Below are 20,720 nucleotides of genomic sequence, written 5' to 3' on the forward strand. Positions count from 1 at the left end.
TTCTGGAAAACTTGTCTTTAGGAGAATCCACCCTTAACCTTTTTGTTCTTATCCCAGTTTCCCACAGCTAGAATGATCTGCCAGCACTTTTGTTATTCTTTCCATCAATGTTAAGGAATATTTGACAATCAGTTCTCTCCTTTTCTACCTACCCCACTCCCCAGATGGTGTGAGCAATCTTCTAGAAGATACTTAGACATACACTTTAAAAAGTTCAAGGATAGTAAATACCAAAGTCTTTGAGAGACCATTTATGGCCAGGTAGAGAGATTAGTGCTCTGTGGCACTAAGGAAACAAAAGTCCCAAAATGTCATCTAAAATTTTTTTTGAGGATTTGCATCTAAGGCAATTAAGATTTATCTGTTTTATTGCCTTTTTTTCTTAAAAGGGGGGGAGGGCTGGCAGAGGGAATCTCCAATTCAAGGACACCACAAAGGTCCAGTGATGTCAGTGATGCAATCTTATTTCACAAAAGAGGATATCGAGGCAGATGAGTGAAAATCTGGCTTAATATGATTGGAATTCCAGGTTCATCTTATTCAAGAAGGCAAGCAAAGAGCAGCTGCACCAATTTTCTTTCCCCACCCTCCACATCTTCAGAAACTCCCAGGGAGGGAGGGAGGGAGGGAGAGAGAGAGAGAGAGAGAGAGAGAGAGAGAGAGAGAGAGAGAGAGAGAGAGAGAGAGAGAGAGAGAGATGCAAAGGCAGTCACATAAACAAGAAAACTCACTTCTTCCTCTTCTATGCCAGTCAGGTCCCAGAAGTAACCTAGTCTCATCTGTAATCGCTTCCAGTTTTCAAGAAACATGGTGGCTTAGGAGAAAAAAGTAAATGACACAGAGAGAGAGAGATTCAATAAGATTTTTCAAGATAATACTTCTTTCTACCCTTGTAGTTCAAATTGGAGTCCTTCACCTCCCCTTATAACATTTAATTTATCCCTTTACTTCTTAGCAAGACCAAATTCAAAACAAATATTCCACATCCTCAGGTACCAAAAGATATACAAACAACCTCCACTCTTTTCCCAGTGAATACACACACACACATACATACACACACACATACACACACACACACACACACACACACAATATCTATACTTAAATTATAAAACTAATGAATGAAAGGAAAGAGTCCATGATAGTAGGGGTGATGACAGTGGACAGAGAATGAATGAGGACAGATTCTAATGATGAATAAAAGGTTCACAAAATATCTACATTTATGCATTTTCTTATAGAACAATTCCATGTTCTGCTTTTTTAATTTATTTCATTAAAAAATTTCCAAGTATAAACTAACTCCATATGCCTGGAAACTCCTTTCTCCTTATATAACTTAAGAAACCCTACATAGGAGTATAGGATCTGACAATTATATGGTATCTTAAAAATCATCTATTATAACCCCCTTGGTTCTCTGAGGTCATATAGATAGTAAGTTCCAAATTAGGAATTCACATACTTCCCCCAAGCTAAGCAGAATTCACACCAAAACAATGAATATTGTATTTATATTTCCAGTTCTAGCTGGCAGAGTGCCTGGCACATAATAAGTACTTAAATGTCCTGTCTATCTCTCCAACCATACATGTAATCCAGTTATAAGATATGGAAATAATAAGAATGAAGGTAATCATAAGGAAGGACATAGTTGATAGGATTAGGGAAGTATTTGTCTTACCACATCTCAAGTATTGGGTTCAATTCTGGGTATCATATTATAGGGAGAATATTTGATAAGCCTTTGAGACAGATTACAGAATTAATTTTAATTAATTTAAATTTAAATTTTATTTTATTTTTAATTAATTAGAATTAATTAAAATATGTTTGAGGTAGCTGGGAAATGCACTTGATAGAAAGATGAGCCTAGAGTTAAGAAAACCAGAGTTGAAATCTGAATTCAGTTACCAGCTATGTGACCTTGGGCAGGTCATTAACCCCTTTTTGCTTTGGTTTCCTCAATTATAAAAGGGAGATAACAGCATCTACCTCACAGAATCAAATGAGACAATATATGTAAAATGATAAACATTGTACCTGATATGGAGTATTTTTTGGATTATATGCAGCAAATTTTTAATCTTCAAAATGTGTCCTAAATGCTAAGCATTCAATAAATGATCATTGAACTGGTGTGAATTTCATTGAGGTTAGTTAAATAATTATCACATGGAAATGAAAGGGAAAACTTCTTGACTTAATCTCTAAAGAAGACAGAACATATATGCTTGGAGAAATATTCATATTCTCATCCCCAGATTAGATAAAGGGAAACAAGTCTTCCCCCTTCCCCAAAAAATATTCTCTGAGGCATAAAAAGGGAGGGAAGAGAGAGAAACATTAAGATATGGACATTCTGGTCACTTTGCCTATTTAGAATCAAAGTCCCTCTACCAATTCTTTCAGAGTACCACTCACCCCACAGGGCCATGAAGATGGAGAAAAAGACAGTGGCAGGGTTGTCAAATAGGTGACTGGCCCTTGCTGTGCCACATGCAGTACTCAGGTTCCAATAGTCACAGGATTTGTCACAAAGTGGACACATTGTGAAGGCATTCTGTTGGTCACACATTTCTTTGCTGTAGGGGTCAAAGAGGCAAATAATTCAAAACTATTTCATGGATGATTACACTTCAGTGGTTTGTACAATCCAAATATATAACTTTTAATAATCAGACCAACTATCAGTTGACCTTGAAGATCTTATGGATCTTTATCAGTAATGAGGATGAATGGCCCCAAATCAGAACATTAATCTTTTTTTATTTTTGTTTCTAAGAAAATAGTAGGAGTTGTTACTAAAGATTCTGTAATTAGTGTCATGGAGTTGAGTCTTGCATAGGTCAGTCACTTTGGCTCTCTTGTATGACCTATGGCTGATAAATATATATACTGTCATAAGGGAGACCTATTCTATGGAAATCTGCTGGAAAAAAATTAAACTCTGTTTTCCCATTAAAGAAAAGCTTAGCATTAAAAGAACTGCTTTTTCCCCCAAATGCAGAACTTTTCATAAGTTTTATCTGACTTGTTATTTTAATAAATTAACCTTAAATATGACAATCTGTAAAAAAATTCAGGAATTCAAAGATATTCCAGGAATTTGAAGATGTTCCAGGAATTCATCTCACATCAAGTTCACCTATGGTAAATCTAGAACCCTCTTACTCATTGGCTACATTGTCCTAATAAAGAAAAATCTGTCCCAGAAATGGCACTTACTAAATCTACCACCAAGTCATGACATGCCACATCATCTGTTCTCTTAAAAAATGAACAAACAAAATTAATAGCAACATTCCTGTTTATATTGTTTATAGATTTAGTATATTTCCCCAGTGCTACCAAATATAATACAAATGTGTGATCTATAGGCATCTTAGGATACTCTCAGGATATCAAGATTCTTGAGTATCTGATCTTGGTTCTACTACTAATTTACTGTATGACCATGCATGAGTCAATCCTGTCACTACCTGATTCCTCAAGAAGGAAGGAAATAAATGCTAAAATAAAGGGTTGGGATGACTATTATTTCTTGTAACATAGATGTATGAAAAGAGCATACAAACATGCCAGAAGGGGAATAGGAAGTGGAAATCATACGAATGTCACTCATCTAAACTAGACAAAGATGAATTGACCCCCCCCACACACACACACACATACTTACCAGAAAAGTTTGGGATAGAAATACATCAAACTCAAAAGGGAAATAAGGGGAAGGAGAATTTAGAAAAGGAAAGATTTGGAAGAAAAGCAAACTTTACCTTTGGAGGATAAATTCTAAATGGGGAATTAAAAGGAAAATTTAAAAAGATTGAGACCTAATGTTCAGGAAAATTGCCTTGATATCCTAGAAGCAGAGGATGAACTAGAAACTGAAAGAGATCCCTAAATGAAAACTGCCAGAAATATTGTAGCTAAATTTCAGAACTCCCAAGTCAAGGAGAAAATATTACAAGCAACCAGAAAGATACAATTCAAATATTGTGGAACTACAGTCAGTATAACAGAATTTAGAAGTTTCTACATTAACTGATCACAGGGCTCAAAGACCTTGGATTATAACCAAGAATCAACTACCCAGCAATACTGAACATACTCTTTCAGGGGAAAAGATGAACATTCAATGAAAGAGGGGACTTTCAAACTTTCCTGACAAAATTACCAGAACTGAACAGAAAATTTGATCTTCAAATACAAGATTTGATCTTCAAATGAAACATAACAAAGGTAAACAGGAAAGGCAAATCATTAGGGAGTTAATGATACTGAACTACTTGTATTCTTGCATGGAAAGATGATACTTATAACTCTTAAGGCTTTCTTCCTTATTAGGGCTGTTAGAAGGAGCATATATAGGCAAGGCATAGGAGGGAGTTGAATCTGAAGGTATATTAAAAAGTTAGAGTTAGTGGTGGGGAGGGAGAAAGGAATGTACTGGGAGAAAGGGAGAAGTAGAATGGCATAAGTTATTTTGCATAAAAGAGGCAAGAAAAAGCTTTAGAAGTAGAATGGAAGAGGTGGGGGGAGTGAAAGAGCCTTACTCTCATTGGAATTGGCACATACACACTCAATTAATTATAGAAATCTATTTTACTCTTGAGGAAAAGAGGAAAGGAAAAGAATGAAAGAAAGGGGAGTGGGGAGTTGGTGGTATAGGGAGGGAAGATTGTGGGAGGAGGTAGTAAGATACAATATACTTTTGAGGAAGGATAGGGTGAAAGGAAAGAATAGAATAAATGAAGGTGGGGAATAGGATGAAGGGAAATACAGCTAGCAAAAGCAACGTTTTTGGCAAAAAAATATTGAAACAAATTTCTTTGATAAAGATCTCATTTCTTAAATATAGATAGCTAAGTCAAATTTATTAAAAATAAAAGCCATTCCTCAATTGACAAATGATCAAGAGATATGACCAGATGACCTCAGATGAAGTTATCTATGCAATCTATTTAAATTTTTAAAATGTTCTATCTCACTATTGATAGGAAAAATGCAGGTTGGAACAATTCTAAGGTATTAACTTATACTCATTGAAACTAGGCCCAAAAGGCTATAAAACCATGCCTACACTTTGGTCTAGCAGTGCCACTATTAGGGCTATATTCCAAAAGAGATGAAATGTGAAAAGAAAATAATCATATGTATAGGGATTTATATATATATATATAAATATATATATGTAATATATATATATATGTATGTATGTATATATACATACAGAGAGAGCAGCTTTTTTTCTGATGGGGAATTGGAGATTGAGGGGATGCCAAGTAGTTGCAGAATAGCTGAACAAATTGTGGAATGTGATTGAGATGAAATGGTGTTCTATTATGGGAAATTATGAATAGGATGCTCTCAGCAAAAACTTAATGAGCAGATGCAATGGGAAATGTATCTTACACAAAGTAACAGCAATATTGCAGAATGATCAGCTGTGAATGACTTAACTTTTCTCAGCATTGCTGTGACCCAAGAGAACTCTGAAGCACTTATGATAAAGAATGCTATCCATCCCAAAGACAGAGTTTATGAGATCTAAATAAAAACTGAAGCATATTTCCCCACTTAATTTTTCTTGAAGTTTCTCTTTTTTTTTGAGGTGAGGGGGTTATGTTAATTTTTACAATATGATTATGGTCCTAATATTTTTCATGATTAAACATTTTTAACCTACACCAAGCAATTTGCTAACTCAGTGAGAGGGAGTGGAGTGGGAGGAAGGAAGAGAATTTGAAACTTAAGGTTCTGGAACTAAATGTTGTTTTTGCATGAAGCTGGGAGGAAAAAAAATTTAAATTAAAAAAAGAAAGAGACAAATGTTTTTCAGACATAGTCACTGTTTGAACTTCTTTTACTTGGCAATGATTACAAGGGCTTTTCTTTCTTTCCCCTGCAAAAAAGATAAATTGAAAGTTTGAGGGAAACCTGCAATAGTGACATAAAAAGTGAAGAAATAAAAGGAAATAAAAAAGGGAACCAATGAAACATGTTTAACTATAAAGAGAAGAACACAAAAAATTCAGAAGGAAGCACCAACATACAGGATATCACTGAAAGTAACATATTGAATTTATTATATGATTTTTAAACAACAAAAGCTGTATGGAAAAGAGATTAATCTATTATATTCTATTTTGTATATGGATATGCCTTTTTCATGTTTAAGTTCAGAAAAAAGATTATTTATTGTTTATTAAAAATCGCATAACTCCAAAGAATTATCAGTCTTCAATTTCTCCAGCTCTCTCCCTCCACCTAACCAAAAATCATCTTCTGAGAGCTTCCACAATTAATGAAGTAAATGAAATCATGTATCTTAACTATCCTAAGTTAGTGACAAGACAGTAAAAATCAATATTCTGAAATTTGAAGGTCAGCTGCAGAGAAACTAGAGATTCTATGAAAATTAAATTTTGACCTGCCTCTAAAAGTAGCAGAATAAAAATGTGCTTGGAATCCTAAACCACTGCTATGGTTTCTATATGAAAGGGCAGCAGAGGGTGCTACTGAGCTGGGCTAGTCACAAGAGAATGAGGGAGGAAGATTGCTGCCTTAGTTAATAAACCGTCTCTAGAGGCAAAGAATTTGGTAGAAAAAAATAAAACTGGATCAAGGAGATGCCCACATGTCTCTTTCTCTTTTTCTTAGAAAGTTGATATTAACAATAAACTGGAAAACTTATTGAACCTGCCAATTAAGGACCAATTTTCAGTCTGTCATGATGCTTATGAAACATTTCCTCATATATAAAGGGAGAGTATTGCACTGATATTAACTTGAGACCCTCCCTGCTCTGAGATTATGATTCAACCAGTTCTTGAGAGTCAAGAATCATCTCTTTATAGAATGGAAAGTAGAAGACCATATATCTAGAAATCTTGGCTTCTTTGCCCTGTCAAATTTTGAGTTTCTTGTCTCATTAAAAAAAATGGTTTGCACTCAAAATGGCAAATGGCAGGGCTTTAATAAGTTCAAGTGCACATTTTTCATCCCCAAATGTTTTTTCAGTGTCAACAAAAAAAGTCAATTAAAATGGTTAGGTCAAACAAGTGTTGGGTTATTAATTTTCAACAGGGGGAGTGATTCCTAAAGGGAAATATTTCTTCATAAAATTGTTTTGCTTAACTATATTTTGATTATGTATTCTAAGAGTTATACAGCTTGCTGATAATGAATATACCAGTCCTTAGGGTCACACTTACACTAAGCAGGGCAAGTTATTAGATCTTTCCTTCTGCTCTAGTTCCATAAGTATAAAGCAGGAAGTATGGTATAAACTGTCTCCAAAAAAATAAGCACTGAGTTTCTAGCTAGAAAGTACTTTATATACAAAAGTTTGTTATCAGTAAAATATAATAAATCCTGCTCCATGATCATCTGCACAAAAAAGACAACTGTCACACAAATAAAGTCAAAAGAACGTATAATACATAACTTATGTTAATGTATTTTGGAATCCATTATTAGGAGGATTTTTGTTATTTGGCAGCAAGCAATTTGCCTATTATGATGCTCATTAAAATTTTTTAATGACATCTCTGTTCAATCCTCTGAAGCCTATTTGGAGATTTCCTGGCATAGATACTGGAGGGGTTTGCCATTTCCTTTGACAGTTAAGATAAGGAAATTGAAGCAAAAAAGGCTAAATGACTTGCCCAGGGTCATATAGCTAAAAGTGTCTGGGCTCAGATAAGAACTCAGAAAGATAAATCCTCCTGACACTAGGCCTGGCATTCTATCCACTTTCCCCTCCACCACTGGGAACTGCCCATTAATACCTATACAATATTTTAAACCTCTCAAGTTTATGAAATAACAAAGGAAACCCACTAGAGCTAACATTATCCCCAAGATAATAAACAAAATTGACAATCTTCATGAGTCAGACATAGAGTTTATTATAACTAAATGCCCAAAGATATCTTTTTCTAAGCTATTATCTATGTGAAAAATGAATATGACATAACTAACAATTAGTATTTATCAATAACCAGGCTTCTGAAATTAACAAGGAAGAACTACAAAGCCAACTAATGAATTATTCATCTTAAATCAGAGTAAAAGCACAGAGAGAAGTGAGCACTAATACAATTATCCATATATTTTAAGCACAAGAACATTATTAAGGAGAAAAGAGGTAATTTGAGAATTTTAATCCAGGCTGTTTTACACTTTAGATCTATAAAATAATTGCTTTATCCTCTGGTAGCCTTTGTACACATAAACACAGGTGCTTAGCAGATGTTTGTCAATGAGACTACAGGAGACATGATAAAAGTAAAGAATAGACATACATAAAATACTAGATGTTGGTAACATTCATACAAATGCTATCTTACAAATCATAAGGACTACTAAGAATTTACTTAAGAAAATATGTGGACATCTGGCCAAGATGGCGGAGAGAAGACAGACACAGTTCTCAAGTTTCCTGATCTCTTCCCCATCTATCACATGAAATAAACCTCTTAAAAGAAATCCGAACCAGGAAACCCAGAAAGAAAAGCCAGGAGAGGAAAATCTACCTCAGGATTTGTCTCCCACAGCAGCCTTGGCTAAGTACTGGCAGGTGAGTCTGGGCTCTGAGGGAAGATCAGCCCAGGAACAGCCAGATTAACAGCTGAATTGGAACCGGGAGTCTGAGGGCCGGAGAGCCGGACCTGCTGGATCAGCGGTAGGGCTATACGAAGGGGGCTTGGGTACATGGGGAAGCAGAGGCACTGGTGTTGGTGCTGTTCCCCTGGAGCTTGGGGAAGGGGCTGCAGGGAGAGGTCTGGTGCAGGAGAGCTGCAGACACCATCCCTGGGCTCCTCAGGTCTGAGAAACTCTTGAGTCCATGCCTCCATTGCACTGAGGCCTCCTCCAAAACAAACAATTGCAAACTACTTCTGCCTCAGGCCCAGGTGTGTGAGCAAAAGAACCAGCCCAGCTGAGGAATGACCTCAGGCCAGGGTAAAGCCCACCATTGATTGAAGGCAAAAGAATTCAATAGCTCCAATTCCTTCCCTCAAGCAAAGGGAGAAGGCCTCTCAACCAAGGTCACAGACACTCCAGAGAAAGCAACCAGCAGCTCCTACTGGCCAGCCAGAGAAACTGCACTCAGTAAACCCTTTACCAATCCCAAGCCCAGGTGAACCAGCCCCCCCTTCCAACTCAAGGCCTTAGCATAATGAAGAAGGGTCAGCAGAAAGGTGGATCCATAGAAAAATTCCTGGAAGGGAAAGACCCCAACTCAGAGAGAACTGGAACCTCTGAGGAGAATACAATCTGGTCTCCAGCACAGAAAGACTTCCTTGAAGAAATAAGGAAGGAGGTTAAAAATTTGGGGGAGACAATACCTTAGAAAGTACAATTGGACAAACACAAAAGGAGAATAAATCTCTCAAATCATCAATTGGACAATTACAAAATGAGAATAATTCTCTCAGATCCTCAAATGAGCAAATGCAAAAAGAAATTAATTCTCTCAAAACCTCAATTGGTCAAATGGAAAGCTCTTTCAAAAGTAGAATTGACCAATTGGAAAAGGAGTTGCAAAAGGTTAATGAAGAAAACTCCCCCCCCCAAAAATAATGGAGTCTACAGAAACTAATGACTCCAGGAGACAGCAAGAGTCAGTTAAACAAAATTAAAAAATAGAAAAAATAGAAGCAAATGTAAAATACCTCATAAACAAAATCACTGACCTCGAGAATAGATCGAGGAGGGGCAACCTGAAAATTATAGGACTTCCTGAAAATATTGAAGAGAAAAAAAAGCCTGGACTTAATATTACAGGATCTAGTGATGGAAAACTGCCCTGATATCATGGAATCGGAGGGCAAAGTAGTTATTGAAAGAGTACATCGATCCCCACCAGAAAAAGATCCTAAAATGAAAACACCAAGGAATATTGTGGCCAAACTGCAGAACTATCAGATAAAAGAGAAAATACTGCAAGCAGCCAGAAAGAAACAATTTAAATATCAAGGAGCCACAGTAAGGATCACACAGGACCTGGCTGCATCAACTTTAAGGGATCGAAGGACCTGGAATGAGATATTTCGAAGAGCACGGGAGCTTGGAATGCAGCCAAGAATCTACTTTTCTACAAAGCTGAGCCTTCTCTTCCAGGGAAAAAGATGGACATTTAACAAAATGGAAGAATTCCAAAAATTTCTGATGAAAAGACCAGAACTAAACAGAAAATCTGGGCATCAAACAGGAGGTTCAAGAGACACATGAAAAGGTAAAAAAAAGGGGGGGAGGTGGTAAAAGAAAAAAAATTGCAATCCAGTAAGTTGAAACTGGCTATATGCCAGCATGGGGGTAAAAAAAAAAGATTCTCATAAACCTTGAGAAATGTAACTCTAACAGAGAGAATACACCTAGCCAGAAATGATGGACATTCATGACCTATCCATGAGACTACTATCTAATGGGATGTAACTGGCTTTAACCCCACTTGGGAGAAAGACTCTAATAACTCTCAGGAATTTTGACTCTATTCAATAGAATAAACAGAACTAAAAGGGACAGACACTCAGAATTTTCTATGACCTAGATAGAATGATCTAAAAACATACACTACATCCCTAAAAAGGGGGACAGGAAAGAGATGGGAGGAGGGAGGGGATTGAATGGGACAAATCTCATTATACTAAGAGGTACAAAAAAACCTATGGTAATAGAGGGGAAGAAGGGAGCAGAGGAGAAACAACTGAATCTTCTTCTCATCAGACTTGGCTTAAAGTCAACCTACACATACTCAGTTAACTTATAAAACATCTAATCTTTCAAGTATTAAAAGGAGAAAAGGGGAGGGGGGACAGAGAAAGGGAAGGGGAGTGGGGGAAATAAGGGGAAATAACAAAAGGAAGGGAAGGGAAAAGGGAAAAAGGGAAAGGGGAAAGAAAGGGGAGGGTATGATATAGGAGGGCAAACACACTGAAAGGGGTGGTATTCAAAAACAAAATACTGGGGAATATGGATAAAGGGGGGGAAAGGGGGAACAGAGGGAAGATATCACAGAGGGCAATAAAGAATTAGTAATCATAACCTTGAATGTGAATGGAATGAACTCTCCCTTAAAATGTAAGCAAATAGCAGAGTGGATTAAAAACCAGAATCCTACAAGATGCTGCTTACAAGAAACTCATTTGAAGCAGAGAGATACATATAGAGTAAAGGTAAAAGGTTGGAGCAAAATATATTTTGCTTCAGCTGAAGTAAAAAAAGCAGGGGTAACAATCCTTATCTCAGACAAAGCAGCAGCAAAAATAGCCTTAAAAGAGATAAGGAAGGAAACTTTATCCTCCTAAAAGGTACCATAGACAATAGAGTCATTTCAATATTGAATATATATGCACCCAGTGGGACAGCACCCAAATTCTTAGAGGAGAAGCTGAAAAGAATTACAGGAAGACATAGACAGCAAAACTCTACTAGTGGGAGACCTCAACCTCCCACTATCAGAACTAGATAAATCAAATCATAAAACAAACAAGAAAGAAATTAGGGAGGTAAATAGATTGTAGAAAAATTAGATATGGTAGACTTATGGAGGAAACTCAATGGGGATAGAAAGGAATATACCTTTTTCTCTGCAGTACATGGAACTTATATAAAAATTGACCATGTACTAGGACATAAAAACCTAATGATCAACTGCAGAAAGGCAGAAATAGTGAACACATCTTTCTCAGATCACAATGTAATAAAAGTCATATGCAATACTGGGCCAAGGAGATATAGACCCAGAGCAAATTGGAAACTGAATAACCTCATTTTTAAAAAATGAGTGGACCAAAAAACAAATTATAGAAAGAATTAGCCATTTTATCCTAGATAATGATAATAATGAAACAACATACCAAAACCTATGGGATTCATTCAAAGCAACTCTCAGGGGATATATTATAGCTCTAAATGCTTATATGAATAAATTGGAGAAAGAGGAAATCAATGAACTAAACGTGCAACTAAAAAAATTAGAGAAAGAACAAATCAAAAATCCCCAAATACCAAATTAGAAATTTTAAAAATTAAAGGAGAAATTAATAAAATCAAAAGCAAAAAACCTATTGCATTAATAAATAAAACCAAAAGTTGGTATTATGAAATAACCAATAAAATTGATAAACCTCTGGTCAATTTGATTAAAAAAAAGAAAGAAGAAAACCAAATTGCTAGTATTATAAATGAAAAGGTGAACTCACCACCAATGAAGAAGAAATTAAAGTAATAATTCGAAATTATTTGCCCAACTCTATGCCAATAAATTTTATAATCTAAGTAAAATGGATGAATATTTACAAAAATATAAGTTGCCCAGGTTAAATGAAGAAGAGATTAAATACCTAAACAACCCTATCTCAGAAAAAGAAATTCAACAAGCCATTATTGAACTCCCTAAAAAAAAAATCTCCAGGGCCTGATGGATTCACAAGTGAATTCTACCAAACATTTAAGGAACAATTGGTTCCAATCCTATATAAACTCTTTGGAAAAATAGGGAAAGATGGAACTCTGCCTAACTCTTTCTAAGAAAATATGTGTAAATTCCTATCACTGGGACCTTCCCAATGTGCCAACCTTGTTCTAATCCTGAACAATTAAGAGACCCAAGGTAGACTCCATACAAGTAAACAAGGCCTTTTATATAATGGGCATGGCTATATAACATATATATTCATGGTAATCTTAAACTGAAAATTTCCAGCTTCAGTGGTCACTGTACATATCTTTCCTTCTGAAGAACTATGGCAAAATTTCCATATACTGATATAAACCAGCATGCAACTACCCTATTCATGTACTGGTAGTGCTGGTATTTTTTTTTTTTGCCCCATACAAATACACAGAATTAGATTTTCTTTGTTATTTTTTATATTTATTTTATTTAAAATTTTTAGCCCAGCTACATGCAAAAGAAAATTTCAACATTTACTTCCAAAACCTTGAGTTTCAAATTCTCTCCCTTCTTTCCATCCCACTCCCCCATTCAGAAAGCAAGTTACTTGGTGTAAGTTAAAAATGGGTAACCATGAAGCACATTTCTACAATAGTCATGTTGCGAAAGTAAACACAATCCCCCCTCCCCAAAGAAAGAGAAACCTCAAGATAAATAAAGTGAGAGGTGACAAAGCTCTTTCTTTGGTTGGATAGCATTCTTCCTTATTAAATCCATCAGAGAAATTGTTTCAAATATTTTTTCCCATAGTTTCTATTGTTATTGTTTCCCTCTGTCTGATTCCCCCAACTTATATCTGACTACCCTCTCCCACAATCCCGCCCCTTCTATCACTAACACTTCCTTCCCCTCCTCTGAGCCCTTCCCTTCCTTTTTCTATCCCAATTTCCTCTAGGATCAGATAGATTTCTATACCCAATTGAGTGTGTATATTATTCCCTAGCTGAGTCATTTCCTATGAGAATAAAAGACTCACTCACCCCCTCCACTTCCCCCCCTTCTCTCCATTTCAAAAGCTTTTCCTCATCTCTTTTAAGTGAAATTACCCCATTCTATTCTCCTTTCCCTATCTACCAGTATATTCCTTTCTTGCCCATTAACTCCATCTTTTTAAGATATTATACCTTCAAATTCAACTCCCTCCTGTGCCTTGTCTATATATGCTCCTTCTAACTGCTTTAATAAATGAGAAGTTTCTCATGAGTTATCAGTATCATCTTCCCATGCAGGAATACAAGCAGTTCAAGATCATTAAGTTTCTCATGATTTGTTCTTTCCATCCACCCTCTCTATGTTTTATCTGAGTCTTGTACTTGAAGATCAAACTTTCTGTTTAGCTCAGGTCATTCCATCAGGTGAGTTTGAAAGTCCCCTATTTCATTAAATGTCCATCTTTTCCTCTGAAAGAGGATGTTCAATTTTGCTGGGTAGTCAATTCTTGGTCATAACCCAAGATCTTTTGCCTTCTGGAATATCATATTTCAATCTTTATGAATTCTTAATGTAGAAGCAGCTAAATTTTGTGTTATCCTAACTGTATGATATTTGAATTGTTTCTTTCTGGATGCTTGTAATATTTTCTACTTGACTTTGGAGTTTTCAAATTTAGCTATAATATTTCTGGCAGTGTTTATTTTGGGATCTCTTTCAGGAGGTGATTGATGAATTCTTTAAATTTATAGTTTACCTTCTATTTCTAGGATATCAGGTAATTTTCCTGGAGAATTTCTCAAAAAATTAAGTCTAGGGTCTTTTCTTGCTTACAACCCTCAGGTAGTCCAATAATTTTAAAATTATCTTTCTTGGATCTGTTTTCCAGGTTAGTTGTTTTCCCAATGAGATTTTTCACATTTTCTTCTAGTATTTAATTCTTTTGGTTTTGTTTTATTGTTTCTTGATTTCTCACAAAGTCATTAGCTTCCCTTCACTCTATTCTACATTTGAAGGAATTATCTTCTTCAGAGCATGTTATTGTATTTCCTTTTCCATCTGGTCATTTCTGCTATTTAAGGTATTCTCATTGGCTTTTTGGACTGTTTTTTTTTTCCATTTGACCCAAACTGGTTTTTAAGATGTTATTTTCTTCAGTGCTGTAATTCCCTCACTAAGCTGCTGATTTGGTTTTCTTGATTTTCCTGCATCACTCTCATTTCTCTTCTCAACTTTTCCTCTATCTTCCTTATGTGATTTTCAAAATCTTTTTTGACCTCTTCTATAGCCTGAGACAAATTCATATTTTTCTTGGAGGCTTTAGACACAGAAACTTTGACTTTGCTACCTTCTGAATATTTGTTTTGATTCTCCACAAGACCAAAGTAATTGTCCATGATCGTCTCTTTTTTTCTTCTGTTATTTGCTCATTTTCGCAGCCTATGACCTGATTTAAATTCTTTGTAAATACAGAACTCTGCTTTCAAGGTGGGGGATATACTGTCCAAATTTATAAGGGCTTTTGCAGCTGTTTTCAGGGACTCCCACCCCAGGACTTCAATTCCTCCAAGGTCTTAGGAGAGGCTCTAACTGTTCTTCTGGCCTGTGCTCTAGTCTGTGGATGATCACAAGCACTCCTTTCTGCCCTGGAACCATGAGGAGAGTCCCTAATTCTACTATGGCAATATGGAACCCCAGTTTGCAACCTGGATCTAAGTATGGGCAAAGCCACAGAGTCCTGCCCCAGGAATAGCGGAGAGACCTCTGCAATGGGCTGAGAGCACTGGAAGCAACTGTCAGGTTGCTCCCTAACAGGTGGTTCCCTAGGTCTGCTTCTGTTTCTGGAGACTGGGGCTGTGCCAAGGCCTAAGCTGTACTGGGCTTTGCATTCACTCTGGTGTGGCAGAGTTTTCCTTCTGCCCTTCTCAATTATCCCCTGGCAATCCTTGGGCTAAGAAGTCTGGAAACCACTTTTGCTGCCATGGATCTAGGTCCCCAAAGGACTGGAGTCAGTTCACTCTGGAACCATGGCTAGACTGTGCTGCTGCCCTTTGCTGACCCTAGTGAAATAGACCTTTCAAGTTGTCTTGGGATGGAAAATTTTTTTCCTTTTAGTCTTTTTGTGGGCTCTGCCACTCTCAAATTTGGTTATAGAAATAATTTAAAGGCATTTGGAGTGGTCTGGGGGAGAGTTTGTGAAAATTCCTGCCTTTACTCTGCCATCTTGGCTCCACCTACAGAATTGGATTTTCAATCAAGCTGTTTCAGAATTGTGAGAATCAACATTAAACAGCACAAACACAAGGTCCTTGTTTCTAAAGTGGGCATTTAGGCCATCATAGATCTATGTAGATAGAACAAAAGAGGAGGAAGATAGTACTCTTAGTCAAGTATATCATGCATAAAACTCCTGTGTGAGACACAATTTATATGAAAATATCTAGCACCTCCCTCCTCCCCCTTTCAAATATGAATTCCTAATATTTTTATAAGACATCTTAAAGCAAATGCCATCCTATATTCATGTCATTTACATAATCATTTACACAGATCCCACAAGCTCCCATTCCTTTGCTTAGTAATGAACTAAATTATTAAAAAATAATCCCTTTCCTGTTTATCATTATACATACTTTCCCTTCTTTAAATCATACTAAAAGACCATTTCCTTTATGGAGTTTTCCTTTATTATTGTCATCCATACTCAAACCAATCAAAATAAACCCATGATTCCCACTAATCCCAAGGCAATCCTAGATTATAATGTCTTGGGATATTTCTATAGATTACATATTTATTGACTTCTTTGACCTATTAGATTATAATATATATTTCATATATACAATCTTAACTATCTCAAAGAAATTTCATGCTAAAATACTTGCTACTGCTACTAAAATACATAATCTTCTCTAAAGAGTAGAATTTGACATACATTAAAATTTGGTTTTCTTTTCAAACACTTACATTGTTTTCCAGTGGTCCCCATTCTTTTCAATGACCACCTCTCTTTCCACTGTTTTTTTTTAGTTATTTTTTTCTGACAAACTACTAAACCCTTCTTCTCTAGGGATTTATGTTCTTTTTCAAAACACAGAATCATAGAATCCTAGTTTCTCATAGAGACCTCATAAGCTATTTATTTTAACTTCTTAAATGAAATAAGTCTTTCTAGAATATCCCCCCACAGATAATCATCCAGTCTCTATTTGAAGATCTATATTTTGAGATACAATATTGACATGAGGCAGCTCATTTCATTAAAAATGTTTATTATATATTTCATTTCTATCAACAAAGATAAATATGAATAATAAATTAAAATTACATATCTAGTTTTTGACAAATTAGAAATAAAATAGCAGCCAGTAAATGAGAATTATTTTTGATCTATGTCCCAAGTTCATCATTAGTTCTTATTTTTCTATATCTCTTTATGTTTATGAATAACTTTTTTAAAGTAAAAGAATATTCCATTCAGTTATTATTCAGTCACTGAACATAAATATTATTTCCATGGAGGTTTTGGGAAAGTATTGTCAACAGATGTAGCAAAAATTCTTGTTCAGCCATGAATATTTACAGATAGATAATTATTTTTTCTCTTCATAGGACACTTATAGTATATAAAACTCACAGTAAAATTGCAAAGTCAAAAAGATATAATGTTGGGGCAGCTAGGTGGCACAGTGGATAGAGCACTGGCCCTGGAGGCAGGAGTACCTAAGTTCAAATCCAGTCTCAGACACTTAATAATTGCCTAGCTGTGTGGCCTTGGGCAAGTCACTTAACCCTGTTGCCTTGCAAAAACTAAAAAAAAAAAGATAATGTTTAATTGACAGACAAAATGTATATAACAATGCACCATCCAATCAATAATATATTAATATTTCTGCATTCTGGTAGAAAAATGAATGTATCTTGATTTTGTTTTGTTTTACTTTTCTTTAATATGGAGGGATATGAGTCTCTTTTCATATGATTAATAATTGGGCTCCCTACTTTAAAAATTATCTATTCACCTGCATTGATCATGGTTATAATGGGACATACATATTTGTCATGAATAATTATATATCAGTCCCTTGTAGATTCATTTTGGATATGAGATCTGTTGTTTGTGACATATTTTCTTTATCAAATCTATTTTATCAAATATTTTCTTTATCAAATCTATTTCTTGTAATTTTGATATTGTTTTATATTTTATAAAATTAATTTATCTGTGAGTAATCAAACACTTGAATTTTATGTTCAACATATCTTCCATTTTTTTGATTAATATAATATTAGAGTAAAACAACTAGAATATGAATAAAAATGTTGAAAAGTCAGTGGGAGGCTTTTTTTGTTTGTTTTTGCAAGGCGAACACGTTTAAGTGGCTTGCCCAAGGCCACACAGCTAGGTAATTATTAAGTGTCTGAGGCCGGATTTGAACCAAGGTACTCTTGACTCCAGGGCTGGTGCTCTATCCACTGTGCCACCTAGCCTCCCCAGTGGGAGGCTTTTAACCACAGTGCAGCCCAGGTCCAAGTGGCTAGACAGCAAGCCAGCAAGGAGGATTTCAACCCCAGACAAAGTCTGAATTCTGGGAATTTTGGGGTTAAAGTAAAGACTGGGTTGGAAACAAACCACTGTATAGGTAACGATTTCCAGTGATAAACCAGGAATCAGACCCTAGCCCCAGCACAAAAGGCTTGGGTCTATAATCCCTATACTCCAGGAGCAGAGCTCAAATAATCAAAATCAGGCAAAAAAATCCCTAAAAATTGATAACTATAGAAAGCTACTATGCAGAGAGAGATGATAAAAATGCTACCTCAGAAAAAGAAAGCAGTGGCAAATTACCTACATAGGAAGTCTCCAAGGAGTCTATGAGCTATGAGCTGGACTCAAATTCAAAACCTCATGGAAGAGTTTATAAAAGAATTTAAGAGCCAAAGAAGAGAGAAGGAAGAAGAAAAATGGGGGGGGGGAACATGAGAGCTATACAGGAAAATTATTAAAAATTGACCAAAGAAATCAATTCCTTTAAAAGTAAAAATAACCAACTGGAAAAAAAGAATGTAACCTTTCAAAAATAAAATCAACCAATTGGAAAAGGAATGTAACTCATCTAAAATTCAAATCAGCAAACTGGAAAAGAAATACAATTCAGCAAAAAGTAAAATTAACCAACTGGAAAAGGAAGCACAAAAACTAACTGAAGAAAATAAAACCCTAAAAATTAGAATTGGACAAATAGAAATTAATGAATGTTTGAGACATCAAGATTCTATCAAACAAAGTCAAAAGGCTGAAAAAATTTGAGAAAATGTAAAGTACATTTCAGGAAAATAGACAACCTGGAAAGTAGATCCAGAAGAGATGATTTACAAATTATTGGTCTACCAGAAAGCTTAGATTAAAAAAAAACAGGAAAATATATTGCAGGAAATTATCAGAGGAAACTCTCTAAATATACTAGACCAAGAAGACAAAATAGCCCTTGAAAGAATACACAGAACACTTCCAGAAAGAGACCCAAGGATAAAAACTCTAAGAACTATCATAGCCAAATTCCAGATACCTCAAATAAAGGAGAAAAATACTGCTAAAATACTTGCTATTGCTACTAAAATACATAATCTTCTCTAAAGAGAGTAGAATTTGAAATACATTAAAATTTGGTTTTCTTTTCAAACACTTACATTGATTTCCAGTGGTCCTCATTCTCTTTAATGACCACCTCTCTTTCCACTGGTTAATTTTTTTAGTTATTTTTTCTGACAAACCACTAAATCCTTCTCTAGGGATTTATGTTCCTTTTCAAAACACAGAATCATAGAATCCTAGTATCTCATAAAGATCTCATAAGCCAAAAAGAAACAATTTAAATACAAAGGAAGCATAATCAGAATTACACAGGACTTAGCAGCTTTAATATTAAAGGATCAAAGGATCTGGAAAATGATCTATTGGAGGACAAAGGACCTTGGATTACAACCAAGAATTTGCACCTTGCAAAATTCAGCATATTCTGTCAGGGGAAAAGATGGATGTCCAATGGGATAGAGGACTTAGAAAATTTCCTGTAAAAAAGACCAGAACTGAACAGAGAATTCAATCCTCAAATATAACACTCAAGAGATGCATAAAAAGGTAAATGGAAAGGGGGAAAAAAACCAAATGTTTATCAAGAACATTAAATTGTATACAACCCTATAAGGGAAGATAAACACTTGTAACTCTTGAGAATTGTTAAAGGGTTGAAAATAGTTGAAGAGGTTATACTTAGAGGATATGATATGGTTGGTTCTTGTCCTTGATTATTGAAGAAGACCAAAATGACATCACTATGTTTGAGATAAATTACAATTCATCTGACTATGACTGATTAGAACAATAGAAGCTCAGAATGCTCTACCACAAGTGGGGTACAAATAGTTCGGGTGAATACCTGGGGTGTTTATTCTAACTTATATATCTCACTTTTTCATTGACCTACTTTAATTCTGCCTTACTCATAGAACTCAGCAAATTCTGTGATAAGGACAACCTATGCTTGGTGATCCTATGCTTAGTGTCTCCCAAGTCTTATAATCTTTGCTAAAGTCATTAAGAGAGACATTCAGGATGTTCTGGTACATAGAGTACTTTGAGGCTCTAAATATAATTAAATCAGAAGTGACTTTACTAGATACTTAAAGGTTTTTTTAGTACAATAGGGGCAGAGGGTGGGAACCTCCTTGGAAGGGCAGGACATGAAGAGATTAGAAAGTGATTTTATTTTAATCCATACTTTAGATAATGAGGGCTTTAGTACCATGGTTGCTGGGGCTAAAGGGAAAGTGGACGAGAATGTACCTAATACTTGGGTTGGGTAGGGCTATACTTGAAGAGAGAGAGAGAGAGAGAGAGAGAGAGAGAGAGAGAGAGAGAACGAACATTTAGAGGGACTGGATATGAAAATATCATGAAGAGATATGCTTTGCTTGAAGCTTTGGCTAGAATTGGAGGAAGTATGCTTTTTGGGGGGGTACAAATGGTTCATGAAATGATTTGGCTTTGCATGATACTTTGTCTCATGAGGATTGTGTGTCCAAAGAGGGTAATTGAAAGATGTAAAGTTATTATAATTTGATGTGATTCATGACCTTGAGAAGTGTATTTCTAATGAGACAGAAGAAGGGAGGATACTTAGTGATTGGGAGGCAAAACAGCTTCAATCAATCAAAAAATTAATAAATCAACTTTTGATCTATTGAATTCTGACTGATAGTACTTTGAGTTTATCAATCAAGGAATAAAGCATTCTGATAGTACTTTGATTGATAGCAT

At 35.5% G+C, this 20,720-nt stretch overlaps 1 protein-coding gene across 1 annotated transcript in view; it reads right to left on the reverse strand.

Annotated features, from left to right (window-relative positions):
* Positions 1-20,720, reverse strand: part of ANO2 (anoctamin 2) — a 546,921-nt gene that overhangs the window by 259,331 nt on the left and 266,870 nt on the right. Inside the window, exons 11-12 of the mRNA XM_074195316.1 lie at positions 2,428-2,588; positions 732-814 (exon numbers count right to left, since the gene is read on the reverse strand). Of these exons, the coding sequence (XP_074051417.1) occupies positions 732-814; positions 2,428-2,588 (244 nt within the window). The remainder of the gene's footprint in view (positions 1-731; positions 815-2,427; positions 2,589-20,720) is intronic.

This window comes from Macrotis lagotis, chromosome 7 (genome assembly GCF_037893015.1).
Source record: "Macrotis lagotis isolate mMagLag1 chromosome 7, bilby.v1.9.chrom.fasta, whole genome shotgun sequence".
NCBI lineage: Eukaryota > Metazoa > Chordata > Mammalia > Peramelemorphia > Peramelidae > Macrotis > Macrotis lagotis.